The sequence below is a fragment of the Tyto alba genome, unplaced genomic scaffold (assembly GCF_018691265.1).
Source record: "Tyto alba isolate M040663 unplaced genomic scaffold, T.alba_DEE_v4.0 Super-Scaffold_45, whole genome shotgun sequence".
Taxonomy (NCBI): Eukaryota; Metazoa; Chordata; class Aves; order Strigiformes; family Tytonidae; genus Tyto; species Tyto alba.
Window position 1 is genome coordinate 41,278,078 of NW_024881321.1, and position 14,730 is coordinate 41,292,807.

A 14,730-nucleotide genomic window follows, 5' to 3' on the forward strand; every position below is an offset into this window, starting at 1 on the left:
AACCAGATCAAAGGCAACATCCAGTGCCCATTAAAATGCATCATGAAACCAAAGCAGGAGAAAAAGCTCTTGGTTCATATCCCCACCTGCAGGGCAGCAGGCTCACTGCATACTCTGCTAACTGGGAATGCTACATGTCTTTCACCAGTTTTGGTGGGAGTTTCCACAGCCACATCTGTTTAAATGACTTTAAAGCATTCAAAAGGCACCTGCCTAGTGAAAACACACTTCATCCCATGACTGTACTGCAGTGGATCCAAGAGGGCATTAAGAAATTTCGTGAGTTAAGGGGAATCAATGAATCATCTTGAAGTTAAGCATATGCTTCTGTTCCCAGATGCCTGCCAAAGCTCATGCACTAGCTGGGCTTGCCTTCTCCTCCCACCAGCTTTCTTCCCCCCACCTTTTTTTTTTCCTCCCCAGTCTTTAAAATCTACATTAAAGAGACAGACTTTTTTCACTTCATTCCAGCATGTGATTTCATCATGGTAAAAGACCAGGGAAACCTGGTGGTGAAGAGAACAGCTGATGGTTCACCAGAGTCCCTCTGTTACCTAAAGGGTCTAACAGAGGTGTCAAAACATTACCAGACCTCACTGTCCATATTAGCACTCTCCTGAAGTTGCATCCACTGCTGGAAGGAGACAGATGGGGATTTGCGCCCGTTCCAGTACACAGCCCAGCATCCCACTGCAAAACTTCTCCCATATTCAGTTTAACCTAGCAACTTGCCACCTATACTGGTGTTTTGCCAGACAAGTTCACCCGGAGGGATAGGGAGGACAGCTAGAAATAAAACCAAACCTTAAATCCAGCAGCTACACGCACTGCAATTCCCTTCCTCAGCCACATTTTATCCTGACAATTTGATTACTGCATTCACTACTCACCAACTTTATAGTGCACACAGCCTTCCAAGTCGCCCACTGTTGTCCAGCCCTGTTTCTTTTCTACTTCAGGGTCGTTGTGAAGGATTTTATTTCTTAACCAGGACAAATAGTAAACTCGCAACTTGTTCTTCTTACCTGGCCACAAAATGAAAAAGATTGGTTTATATCCATAGGAAGAGAAGTGCAAAAAACCCTGCCAAAGGAAACAGAAAGCCCTGCAGAGCAAAACAAAATAAGGATGAAGGAGAAACTACTGCAACCACAGAGATCTTCCTCAGTTTTTAGGTCCACAACAGCTTTACTCCAGACTCCACCCAAACATATGCTTTTCCAATAATGAGTGACAGAGACACATGGTAATACCACATGAGCATAAAGTGACAAATTCAAGTGAACAACTCTTCAGTTGTCTGGTTCTTAGAATGCAAACAACTTTTATTAGAAAAGGGTGATACTCCCACAACAAAAGCCCCAGAGTCATGCACTGAGATTTAAAAAAAAACAAAAACAAAAACAAAAACACATAGCTGAATCAGAACGAATCTTTTTCACACGAAACTGTAGGAGAGCAGCAGGATGGAATTTGAGGCCCGAAATTATCTGCACAGTTATCAGAAGTGGGTAGGACTGGTTTGAAAGGAGAAAGCAAAAGTTAAGAAGTATATGGTGATGAAATGTATTTTACAAATTCTTTCTAGTTAGTGACCAGGAAACTTCCATCCCTTATATCATCCTCAGAGACACAAACCGGTCAAATTTTATTAAGATTGTTCATTATTCCCCTGGTGGAAAGCACACCAAACAACAGCGCTAAACAATTTCATTACTGAACCTCTTTACTTGAGTTCTGTTTTAAGGAAAAACGTATGGTGTCTGAAATTGCAGGGAGAGAATTTCACACAGCCCGTACAAACTTCAACTGCTTGCTAAAAGCTGACAACTGCTCTGTCAGCAGCCCTTCCCTTCTGCTGCAAGGGGTGTAACACTTATCAGGCTGCACACAGAAACTGCAGGAGGTGTTTCTTCTCCACAGGTGAGAGAATCTACTTGCCCGGGCTGCCCTATCTTCAACTGACAACGCATCTGCCATGGTCATCAAAATGCAGCTCAGACTCTTAACTCTCAATTCAAGAAGGCCTCTTTGAATGCAGAGCAAGGTTCACGATAAACTTTATCAGTGATTCTTTAACAACTAATGGCCTGCGAAGCGTTTGCTGAACTAGCAAGAAGGTGGCCCTAAATGCACATACTCAAAAAGTTTGCATCCCTCCTTCCTCCAGCTGCTTTGCTGCCCAAAGCCATTACAGTTCCACTGATGAAAGTGGAGGCGAGGAAGAGAGAGCACCCCTGCTTTGGCTAGGTCTCTGCTCAAGGAAACAGGCGATGGTCTGAGGGACCCGACCTGCCGGTGGGGTAGCTCTGTGCTAGTGTTCCACCAGCCACGCTGAGGCAGCCGGGTGACAGCGGACAGTGTTTCACAGCTGTGGGGAAGGCAGCTGCCCTGTGCTGTGGTCAGGGCCGGGCTGGCCAAGTGACACGGTACTGGTCTGCGCTGCAGAAAGCCATGACCTGTCGGGAATGGTCCACCTGGCAGCCTGCCAGCCAGATCCAGCTACAGAATTTAGCTAACAACCTGCATTTGTCTTTTGAGTCTTCACATGATGCCTACTGATGGATCAGATCACGGCCAGCTGCTCATTTCAGAGACAGGGCTGGGCGTAGAGCATCAGAGGAAACCTGCTGCAGCAGGACACGAAACCTGAGCAGTGAGACCATCCTGCTGTGCCCAGCCAGCTCCGCGCTGGGGGGCTTGGAGCTGGCATTGAGCCCCTGTACCCTGATGGCAGGCGACCCCCTCAACAGAGCCAGGCTCTTTGGGAAAAGCAGCTGCAGGGACTGGGGCAGCCTACGGGGAAGAACAGCTTGGAAACAGGCTGCTTCATGGACGCCAGTGCCACAAGCTGTTCTGTTAAAGGCGCACAGTCTAAAAGATCCTTTCATGACTACTTGGACGGGGAAGGGCACGAGGAAAAGAGGACGCGGTTTCAAAGTCACAAATCTGTTCGCTGAGCTTAAATTTAAAGTGGAATTGGAGACCCGTTTTCAAACACTGGACCTACTGTTTAATTTTAGAAGACCCTCTGCTCTGATGGCACGAAATGAAATGTGAAGTAGCATTCCATTGTCCTTTGTTTATCCCCACTACAAATGTGACAGCAGATTTGGCAGTAAATGAGCACACTGATTTACTGCCTGACTTCATATTTATTAAGCCATGTTTCATAAAGGGATAAAGCCTCACCACTCCCATAGCTTTCTAAAGATTTGGAAAAGTGACGAGAGCAGGAAACAATATTCCCAGAAGTCCCACATCTGACCAAGGAGAGGTCCTCTCATGAAAATACAGCAAACAATAGCCACAAGGACCCTTTCAGAAACACTGGAAAATAGGGAACACAGTCCAGACCAGAAGGCACTGCAGTTCTGGGCAAGGAAGAGCTCAGGGGGCTCAAGGTCAGTACAATGCACCAAATGTTTTTAAAACCATCTCAAGTCTCTGTCCACTGGGAGACAAATTCTCTCTCAGATATTTCCATGGCTTTAGCTTCCCCAGTAGCTTAGTCAAACTTGAAGACTCAGAACAAACAGTAACACACGGGAATTTCCCAGCACGTGGCTCATTTTTTTTTGTTGTTTTTTTGGTTTACATGATGTGCACCAGGGTATTTCTCTCCAACCAGAAACATTTTTCAAAACAACAACAGAAAAAATTCTCAAGCGTGTTCCCATTGTGTTTTAGTGTCTAGACCACAAGGAAAGCCACAAGACAGGAAATTCCTCTGCCTTTCAGCAGCCTGACATGAAAAGAGCAGGACTGGTTAGTTACATAAACGTGGCTATGCGTGTATTTCAACAAGTTATGCTGCTCTTAATGTTTGCATTGGGAGTGTGGGGATTAGATCCTTCTGCTTGTAAATCTCTACCAGTCAGTTCAAACAGCTCTCAAAAATCTGGTCTTTTTTTTTTTTTTTTTTTCATCTAAATGTTATGGTCATGAAATAAGAAAGAAAACTACTCCAGGCATCAGATGAACTGATCAGCCAGTGATTTCTACGAGAACTCCTGGCTCTAATTCTCCCACAGACATCGTTTCAAATGCAAAGTCCCTTTTGCTGTATTGAGTTTTTGGTTTTATTGTCGCTGTGGTTTTTAATTACTAAGCAGGCAGATTCCAACCAGTTCTTCTACTCTGTCATCCCTTCCTACCTTCTTGACTGCCACCATCAGCCGGTCGGGCTGGCAAAACCCTCAGGGAGCCACAAGTGGAGCGTGTTCTGTATGCACGCTGCTGTTCTCTCCTCCAGCATTTTTATGACTCTCAGCACTGTATTACCTGAACAGCCGAAACTATGTTTTTTCCTCCCAACAGTATGAACTGAAGAACCAGTTAACTAGTCTGCTTTGACCTGCAAAGCTTTCTTTGTACCGGCTGTAGCAGCTCAGTATCTCAGTATCAAAAGCTTTGCTGTCAAAAAGTTTTATATCTCAGATATAAATTGGGGGAATAATTGATTGCACGTTTGCAGACTCAAGAGTGTATATTAAAAGCAATTTTAGGTGACAGTACCCTCGAAATCCTAATGCACTGCAGCTTCTTCATACAATGCAGTGACGCCTTTTATACCTCACCATTGTCAGCACATCACTTCCCAAAAAAGTTAAGGGAACATACGGCCGAGTGCGCCGCAGGGAGCTGAACAACACTCCCAGCAAAGCAGAAGCAGCCCTGGGACAAAGCTTAGAGGCACTCCATAACCAATCTGCCAAAACGGACCATTTGCAGAAACATGACCTCGTTTCAGCATTCCTCGTCTGCCTGCAGAGGTGGAGCAACTCACCACTAATCAAAAGACACCAAGGGAAGTCCAGCGTAAGGGCAGCTTACATTGAGAACCCCAGCACAGAAGCCAAAAGGGGGATGTAAGGCGGAGCCTGGGCACAGCAGCATCACGGTTTGGCTGAGTATGCTCCCCAAGCCCTCCCTCTCGGTGGGCAGGGGTGCCTCTCTCCTGCCTCGTACTCCAGTCACCTCCCACAAAACACAGGAGATGGGACAGAGACTAAGGCATAAACCAGCCAAAGATCAGGTGATTTCTTAAGGGTTAATGTAGCGTGTCTCCACAAAGGAAGCAATCATTTTGAAGGAAACGAAGAAAACAGATGTGTCAAGGTACTGGGATAGTGACTGATGCAAATGTAAATAAACCTAAAACAATTACACACAAGACTGAGTCACAGACACTTGTAGTCTGTGTAGGGTATGCTTCAAACCAACAGATTTTACACAAGTTGGATTATACAATATTTTTGTTTACAAGGTCTACTATAGAATAAACTCTATCAAATGCTGCTTTTCAAACAGCTTGCATTTTAACGTACAGCATTAGACATCAGAAGGAAACACAGCAGGTTGTGTTTTTTTAAACCCTCATTGATTCATCTTTTCTTTTTAAAGATTTCACAGCATAGTTGTCATTGAGAACACAGCAAGCAACAAGCTAATAAAATATGTTTTTTCTAGACAAAAATTAAGTCCTGTGTTGACGACACCAGCATGGGCACAGTTCTTTGGACCTGCAGTAGCATGACACCACTAATGCATTAAATTGTCCAGGTGTGTGTCCTTTTGCAAAAGTGTTGGGAGAGCCAGAGACCTCCCCCAGTGGAGTCAGAGGGGTTCTGGAGCCTCAGCAAAATTTTAGGTGTCTCTGAATGACACGGGAGCCACTGTGAGGAACCTCAATTAACATCCTCTCTCTGTGACACATGTGCAGCGCAGCAAAGGCCGATTTCACAAACAAACTAAAACAAAAGGAAGGTAAATGGCTGAACAACACCTGTGAAGAAAGATTAACAGTGCACCACATCAGGTTGCTTAACAGCAGGGTAACCTTACGCAATAACTCTCTGGAGCCAAAGAGTCTGGAACCTCAAGCTTCACAACACACATTTTTCATCAGCACACACAAAACAAAAACAATCACCACCACCCTTCATCTCCCCTTGCTTTGCCATCTGCAGTTGTGCCCAGTGAGAAACAATGGTAAAAGCTGCACCAGTCTGCCTTCTCACGCTGGTCATTTCCACATCATGTACACATTGTCCTCCCCTCTTGCAAACACACACACTCTCACTGCACATCACTCTTATTTCCCTAATTCGCAAGAGCATTTCCCATTCTACAGATTTTAACATACAAGATGTCTTTAAACCCAAGCAGCAAATCATGGTTTGGTTAGAAAGAGGCCAGGTTGAAAGTAATCAATGACAGAGGGAAAGACTGCCATTTCTAGAAACTTCACAAAGCATTACCTTACAGCTCCCAAACACAAAACAAACAAACAGAGCCAGGCATTTCCCTCAAAGCTGTGCAGCATTTTTAAAGTCCACCCCACAGGAGGAAGGGCAAAGGGCAAGCAGGCACAGGGTGTTGTGTGGAAAATGATTCACTTGCAGAAATAAACTGTAGACTCAGAGAAGTGAAATGATGGAAAACCCACTGGCTTCAGTCAAGTCAGAACTTCCCCCTCAACACACGGGATGCCAAGAAAAGCTTTCTGCCATACCATGCCAGATGGGGGGAAAAAAAAAAATAATCATGCTGAACAGTTAACTTTACCAGAAATTGTCACCAAGACATTCAGCCCTTCAAGTACATCCATTTGCTGGAATCGTCTTCGATTGATGAGCGGATAAACCTTTCCCTGACCACTTCTGTCTAGCAGCATCAGACCACTTTCAGTGCCCACTAACAAGTTCACTCCTAGAAGAAACAAAACCAAAGATCCAAGTTAGTAGGCAAATTTTCCACGTATTCTGATGAACTGATACTTCATACAGCAACTGTCTTGTTTCAAGCAGGTCTAGCCACTGCTGGCTGAGTCTCAGCTGCCTGCTGCCTAAAAGATCTCATGATGTAGAAGCTCTCTACATTACCTGCCCGTAGTGACTACTGACACCAAATTTCAGTGATCAAGAGAGTGAGAGACTGGTAAACCACTGAGAGCTTTCTAGAGCACCAGTTCTCAAGCAAAAAGGCACTGTTGGAGGAGGGGTAAGGCACAAAGTGTTACCCAAGCTCATGTATTCCAAAGATATATTAGCTGTTGGTAGCCACGTCGGTAACAGGATGCTCTTGACAAGGACACTGCAAAAAAAAGCAGTGGTAGTGGCTTGGTCCCCACTGGGAGAAACAGATGATGGTGCAACCCCGCTGAAAAAGGGCAGGCACAGGGTTGGTCCTCAGCTTCCCAACAATCTTTTCCACCTGAATGTTAAAACTGGAGGAATTACAGTAAGCTTGTGTTTCTACAGATTTCTCCTAAAGATCAAGCAAATAAGATGAGAAAAGGCAGTAGTCCAGTTTCTTTATGCAAAGGTACAAACATCCACTGGAACACTTTTAAGAATCCACAAAACCTTAGTATTTAAAATCAATTACAGTATTTTAGTAATAAATATATGTATATATATGAGACTAGGTTTTAAAAATCATTAATATAATATCACTCTTAAATTTCATAACTACTTATTTGTAATAGTGTTTCAGTCCAGGAGCTCACAAACTGTGCAGAGATAGGTCAGATACAGTATGGGGAATGGAAATCAAAACAAATGCATGAATCACTTTATTAGATTTCTGTGTTGCAATCCCAATGTAAAACTTGTCATCCTGAAGCATAATAAAATAATGAAATAAGAAAAGCGAAACTCACACAAGATGATCATACCTATATTGCTTAACGGCCTTAATCCCTAGTCAGACAATTAATCCCCAGATACAACTATAGCGGTGCCAATGGATGTATCATCTGGGCTGATCCCATAATGAACTTTTTCTAATGCAGCACGTGGGCCCACTGTGCAGGAGTCTGCACCCCAGTGCGGTCTGCATCTGTAGCACTGACATGCCTTCCCAGAGGATCGAAAAAGGGCATTGCTCACAAGGATGAGGAACGCTACCTGAACACCACCCTGGCTACCAGGCATGGGAGCAGGGTGCAGAAGGGAGAGCACATTCCTCCTGACCCAGGAGGCACGAGGCTGTTAGAGGGGACCAGAGTGGCAGCCAGGAGGAGGTAATTATGAGGAAAGGGCCTGAGCTGCTGGTGCTCTCTGAAAAGCCTCTGGCTGGATGACAAAAAGAGATGTAGCCCATGGAGAGATCAGAAACCATCACACACCTCTGTTTTCTTCTCTCTTGCCTTCATAGTAAGGGCACTTTAGAGGTCCCAGCAGTCTCCAGAAATCATCACATCTCTTTGCTCAGATTCACTGCTCTGCTACTCCTCTGCCTCCTCCAGGCAAGAGAGCCTGTGGATGCTGGCAGGCACAGAGCCTGTCTTGGGAGCGAGTCTGCCGCCCTCCCAGGCTCTCTCTCAGCTGCTGACACCTCCTCTGTCCCCTTCTTGCCCTCCCCTCCTGCCTCTGCATCCCCCCCCCATGGGTCAGCACCCGCTGGATCCCATCCCACAGTCCTCAAGGGCATTTCACACCAACTGTCTCCCACACTGGGAGACATCCTCAAACTGGGAAGTAGCAGAAGGAAGCAGGGAGAGCAAGGCACACACTGAGTCAGGGCTCAGCACCGGCTGCAGCAGCACCAAACCAGCCGAGGGAGTGCCCAGCAGTCAGTCTCCTTCCTGCAGCTCCAGGACCCATTGACTAAAGCTGTGATTCAGCTTCAACACATAGTTTTGTATTTTTTCCAGCACGAATTACAATTCTGCTCTCTCAGGGTCCCTTCCCCTCTTCGCGCATCAGGGCTCAATCGCTCCCGCCTCCACCTTCATCTCTTCCTCTGCTGCCTTTGTGGTGCGGTTGCTTCTGCTTTGAGTTTACATGCGCGCCCGTTTCCCCGACCCCTTCCCTTAGCTACATGCATTTTGAGATTAAACTAATGGGGTACTACACTGCTGGCAAGCAGTGACGGTATTTTAAAATGCAGGCAGTGTCTTTATTCACAGCCAGCAGAGCTCTTCTACCGCCACCCTACAATTAAGCAGTTCTCGTTTTTCAGACAAATGGAGACGCTTCCTGAAAAAGTACAGGCTCTCTGTGGAGGCTGGGTGTAAAAATCCATGCTACTGCATTCATGTTATTAGCATTGACTTTAACCACTCAGAACTAGAAGAAACAGCATCATAGACCTAACGCAATCAGCAACCTGCCAGATACTATGGCATTATCACTGGTAAAGGCAAAGCAAAACAAAACAAAGCAAAGCAAAGCCCCCCTCTTTTTGAATAAGAAACATCATCATGAAATGGCTTAATTTGCTTAAGGGTAAAGAAAGCTAAACCTTATCAAGAAATAGGCATGTGTACCAGCTTGCATCATCCATCAGTTTGGCCCTAAATATTCAACAAGGAAGTGCTTTGTTACAGCTGTAGAATACCTCTAGGATTTTACACCTATACTTTTAATCACCATAACAGTCAGATACATAGATCAAAGAAATATAAAACCATTAACACAAATTGCTACTGGCAAAACAAGGCAGATCAGAGAAATTATGAGTCATCTTTATTGATTGCATGTTTTCTCTCTGCCTTCACCCTCTCACACCCCAAAAGTTTACATTTGCACAAGTCCTCATTTTATCAGAGAATTATTCATATGAATACATGCAGAAATAGCTTTGGGGTAAAAATTCTTACCAGTAAATTCTGGAAAAAAAAGAAAACATCAGGTAGGAAAATAAGGTGTCGGGAGAACTATTTAATTGATATGGCTTTGCAGGCAAGAAGGATAGGACAACACTGCTGTTCTGAGAAACAAGAAATGCTGGAAATAATCCCAAAAGAGAACTAAAATCTTGGGAAGAGCTGCAAAAAGGTAAACAAGAGAAGTGCACTGTGTTACCTATACAATCATTGTGTGACTCAGGGGTATGGCCAACTCTTTTCTTTGCAATTTTTAGAATGGCATGCATGTGCATTTACGGTCTGCTAAGTTTAGGGATACCTGATAAACATGTACACAATATACACAAGCATCATCTATTAACATCTAGATAATGAAAAAATTCAGTTGGCCCCATAGATTCTGGCAAAGAAGGAAATAACACAGCAGATGAAAGCTTTTGCTTGATGTTGCAGCAGTGATTCCAGATTGTAGCAGGCAACAGGCACTGCTCTAAGCCCTTCAACCAGTATAGGATCCTAACTGTCTGGCACTGACATGAATTATCCCTTGTGACAAGAAAGTCAGACACACTTGGTCAGCTGACATCCTACACCCAGCTTCTCACTGCACTAACCACTCTTAAGGAAAGCAAGCCACAGTCTCACACTGGCAAACGTCCCTCATACCCTTCTCTTTTCTCTCTGCCTTCCTACTTAAACTGATGACTGAGGTGGAAAGTCATCATATGAAACACATCTTAATCCAGCTCCACAACAAAACACTAGCAAGAGGCCCAAGAAGATGATTGCTTTTCAGAAGAAACGCTCCGTGTGCACCAGTGGACAATGCAAAGACAACAACAAGCTCCCAAAAGCTGCAAGAGGTGTACTAGCGGGGGTTAGAGAGAGCTGAAAACGACATCCTGATCAGCTGAATGAGGTCTAAACGGTGCCATCATAAGCATATATACAGCAGTGGGAAATGATATCAAAGCAGAAGCAATGTACTGTAAAAAACACAATAATAATCAGCTCTTGCAACAAAAAGATGTTAGCAAGCATTGAACAAACGCAGAGAAACAGCTAAGGTTTCAGAGATACATTCTTGAAGACCGTAAGCTCATACTGGCACATCTGCACTTCAGAAGCACAGGAGGCAAGGGAGGAACAGGTTCACATTACCCCATAAGGCAGCACACAGTATCTCAGAATTGAATCTCTTCTTGTATTTGCGGATCTCTGGGGTATCGCTCTGTGGCCGCGTATTCGTGGGATTCACATTGACAACCGATCCTTTCCGCGTAGGGTCTTGCCTTATTGCCTCTGATCTCATTGCTTCACTAGAAAATCCTACTGAAAAAAAGAAAAGTAAAGTGCATGTAATATCCCTCAAGTGCTAAATTCCGGCCGTATATTCTTTACACCGTACAACCCAAATCAGTAACTGAGAATACTGAGCAAGTCTTTCTTTTTGTAAGAAATGTAAATGGAAAAGAAAATAAACTATGCAATCCACTGCAAATCAAATAAAAAGCATGATGGTAACATTCGTAAGTACTTTAAAGAGCCACTGAAGTCACTGAACCCTTTTTCAATTGTCGTCTTCAGCTACTTTACTTACCCACAGAAGTCACAGTTGTCCCACTAGATGGAGAAATCTGTAGTAATCTGGGGTCTATAAAAGGTGTAAAGGAGGAGGAAGATTTGTGTTTCTGGAGTGTGTTACTAGCGGACTGAGTCTGCAATGTAAATTTCAACTTTATTAATATTAATGACAATAAAAAGCACGGATAACAACAACCAACATTTTAAAGGCACTACAGAATTATGCTACAGAGCCTCCCCAAGCTTTTATACTTCCTTTATAGATACACAATGCACTGCAGGCACCACACCTGAACTAGATACATATGCATACCGCACATGTTACAGCAAAATGTAATTAGCTAAATCGTCATCCCTGCCACCTCAGCTGCTAGCAAAGATTTTTAGGACTGGCCACTACAGTCAGGCACAAAGCGAGGGAATGTCTTGTTTAAAAAAATCTGCTTAAATGTATATATACTATCTTATCTGCAAGCTGTCCACTACCTACCACTTTTGAATTTATGAAGCATTTCCTAAAGTGAACTAGTGTAATAAATTATTAGGTTTGATCTCCTGGCTTTTGCAACAAAATCAGAACCAGCTGGGATCAAGCATTCACTTCTACAATGGATTATGTTTCGATGTCCACTACTGCTCATTCTCCCTATTTTTTTTTTTTAACCTGAGCCTCTTGCCAGAAAGCTGCAGCAGGTTCTTCCACCTTTATTTGACAAAGCGACATATTAAACCTGTATCGAACAAAGGGGCTCATTAGTGTGGAAGGTGTAGCAAACGGTGATATGAAGCTATGAATATGTAGTGGATAAAATCACTGGTGCTTGCTGAGTTATGTGGTCTAAACATGAAAAAACATAAAGAAAGGAAGAAGACAAGTCAAACAATGAACAGTTAAAAGTGGAAATGGAATGACTTTAAACCCTTGCCAGTTTAGTATTATAGTGACAACACTGCATACTGAAGCAGAATGGGACAAGTGAAAAAAAAAATAAAAAGCTTATATATAAAGAGGCGTGCATGTGGGTAAGTTATACCAAGCAGTACTGGGTTTTTGCTCAGCTTTATGAAAATGTAGTTAGAGACACTCCTTTATCATCAACTAATCTTCAACCTCTGATCTTTCTAAGCTTATACTCTCTGCAGACAAAACAGTAATGGGGCACTCCACTGCACAGCTCACTACTGAAAGGCTCCTTCGCCACCAGCCACCGCCACAGCCTCCACTTCCCAAGCTGAGATAACTGAACCCTGCTTATTTATTGCGTAGATCAAAGTAATGAGCGAGCATATCTCTGGATCAATCAACTGATCTCTATAACCTACAAGAGTGTGCTTTTAGGAAGATCAAAGACCAATGAGGCGTAGCTGAAAATTAAGCATTATGCTAACCCAATTTCCAGGAGGAAACCCTCCCACCCACCCTCCTGCTACATGGTTCAGGAGCATTTTTGATCCTGTGGTAAACACGTGCATCACCATCAGCCTACCTAGCTCACCGCAACCTCTCCTTCGCGTCCCAGCATTTGCATGCCTACACAGAAGGACGGCTCTACCCTGAGAAGCAGCGGTTTCTTTTCCCTGAGTTTTGCTCCCCCTGTACCACTCCTCCTTGCACAGGGGAAGAGGCTCGCCCCGAAAGCCAGACTGGCCGCCCAGCCAGGAGTGGAGCCACCACACCAGGCTCCTCGCTCACAGCTAGGGTGGGTAAGGGGCGAGCAACGGCCTTCCTTCACACGTGTGCACCCCCTCTGCTTGCAAAGGGGTCACACGCACGTGAAGGACGGGGCTTGCCCGCCAGCACTTGGGGAGTAAGGGAAGGCAATACCCCAGGATCAGCCCAGGATAGCAAGAGGGAGCTTCCTCCGTGGCAAAGCCTTGCTTCTCCACCTGGACACAACCAGCGCTGGTGGAGAACAGTCGTCTTTACACAGCTGCTTTTCAGAGTACGCGCATACTTGGAAAAAACCCAAAGATCTTCCCCCGTTCATTATTCCAAAGCAACAATACCCCAGGCTTTTATAATGCTCCCGGGCAACACCTGATTCGTTCACCCAGCCCATGTGGCAAGCTTTAAAGAGCAAAATCCCTCCACAGCCGCTTCCTCTCCCAAAGGGTGAGTTTCCACAAGCAGCTCCTCATACGTGCGGAGTTACTAGCCCAGCCTTTACTGACAAAGCCAAAAGTAACTGCTAATTTTTAAGAGGCACACTGCTTGCAATTAGGCTGCTCCAGGAATAAAACAGAATTAAAAAAAAAAAAAAAAAAAAAAAAAAAAAAGAGTATTGGCTTGAAAATGCAGTAGTCAAGTTTAGTTTAAAACGAATGCCATGCAATTAATGACTCACTAAGAGGAAGCAAAAATAGTAAACTGGCAAGTTTGGCATGGGACTGCTCTAGAGTTAAGGGCTTCTTACACAGAACTGAAATGTGTTATTTGGGGGGTGGGAACAAAGGTGACAGAAAAAAAAAGCAGGGGAGATTGGCTGGAGTTCCTTTGCAAACTAGCTACTAGGCAGTGCTGCTATAACCCTACGAAAGCAGCCAGCTGTGGTGTAAGACATACCTCATTAGTAGTTAGCTTGTCCTGGGGTGTCTGTGGGGACATGGTGGGTGTCGGCTGGCTGGAGGATGGGGAGGAGGAGGTGGAGGAAGTGGAGGAGGAATGGCTTTGCTGTAAGAGATCTGGCAAGAGGTGAATGCGACCGGCAAAGCCATTGCTCTCATGATGGCTGGCACGCTTTTTGTCAACTGTACTCTGTAGAAAAAACAGGCACACTTGTCTTGCTCAAGTGCTGCTTAAAGGTCTATATCCCTAACAACCTCTCTCCTTCTCTCCCTCACTCTCTTCCTACCTTTTTACATGTATTTTTTAATTTGTTTTTAAAAATAAGCTCACAGTCCATGCCTTGATGCCTGGATGGAAAGGGAAAGTGGGCAGAGCTACTACAATTCAGCAAATTTACACCTCTTCTGGCAGGCAAAAGCTTAGTTGATGTGGTTGACTTGCACAGTCAGTTTCACTAATTAACAGAAGAGTAACTGCACCCTTAAGTCTTCCACCACAATTGGGACAAGCAGATTTTTGGGGGTGGGGGGAGAATTTCCTCCCCTATCGTTTTGTTTAAAACTAACTTAAATCCTATACAAATACAAGCTTGGACTGTCTGGCGAATGCCTTCAGCTAACTGTTGAAAACAATAAGCATGAAATCTTAATTTTCAAACCAGAGGGCTCAATTAAGAAATTGGCATTCAGTTGTGAAATTCAGAAATGCAATTACTGAGGAAACTCCTATAAGCTAGCACGCTCATTAACACACAATCTCATTTAGAAGCAGGGAATCATCATCTTTCAGAGGCACAAGAATACAATATTTTCAGAATCAAAGGCAACAACGCAGCGCTCTAGCTCTGTCCACATTTTCTACCTCGCCACCTATTTTGCTTCTCTGTTCCCCCACACTAAGTGTTGCATGAATTTGTATGTACGTGTGTGTGTGTGTGTGTGTGTGTTATTTGGGTGGTCTGTATACCCTCAACGACAGGCTC

At 44.3% G+C, this 14,730-nt stretch overlaps 1 protein-coding gene across 13 annotated transcripts in view; it reads right to left on the bottom strand.

The window, feature by feature from the left end:
* Nucleotides 1-14,730, bottom strand: part of MAP4K4 (mitogen-activated protein kinase kinase kinase kinase 4) — a 170,507-nt gene that overhangs the window by 10,777 nt on the left and 145,000 nt on the right. For 7 of the 13 annotated variants that reach the window (XM_032997005.2, XM_032997003.2, XM_032997004.2 and 4 more), the window contains 5 exons: nt 13,746-13,937; nt 11,199-11,316; nt 10,760-10,930; nt 6,571-6,714; nt 891-1,025 (listed from right to left, as the gene is read on the bottom strand). In XM_032997005.2, coding sequence (XP_032852896.2) covers nt 891-1,025; nt 6,571-6,714; nt 10,760-10,930; nt 11,199-11,316; nt 13,746-13,937 — 760 coding nt within the window. The remainder of the gene's footprint in view (nt 1-890; nt 1,026-6,570; nt 6,715-10,759; nt 10,931-11,198; nt 11,317-13,745; nt 13,938-14,730) is intronic. The other 6 variants (XM_042805826.1, XM_042805827.1, XM_032997008.2 and 3 more) reach the window with 2 other exon arrangements.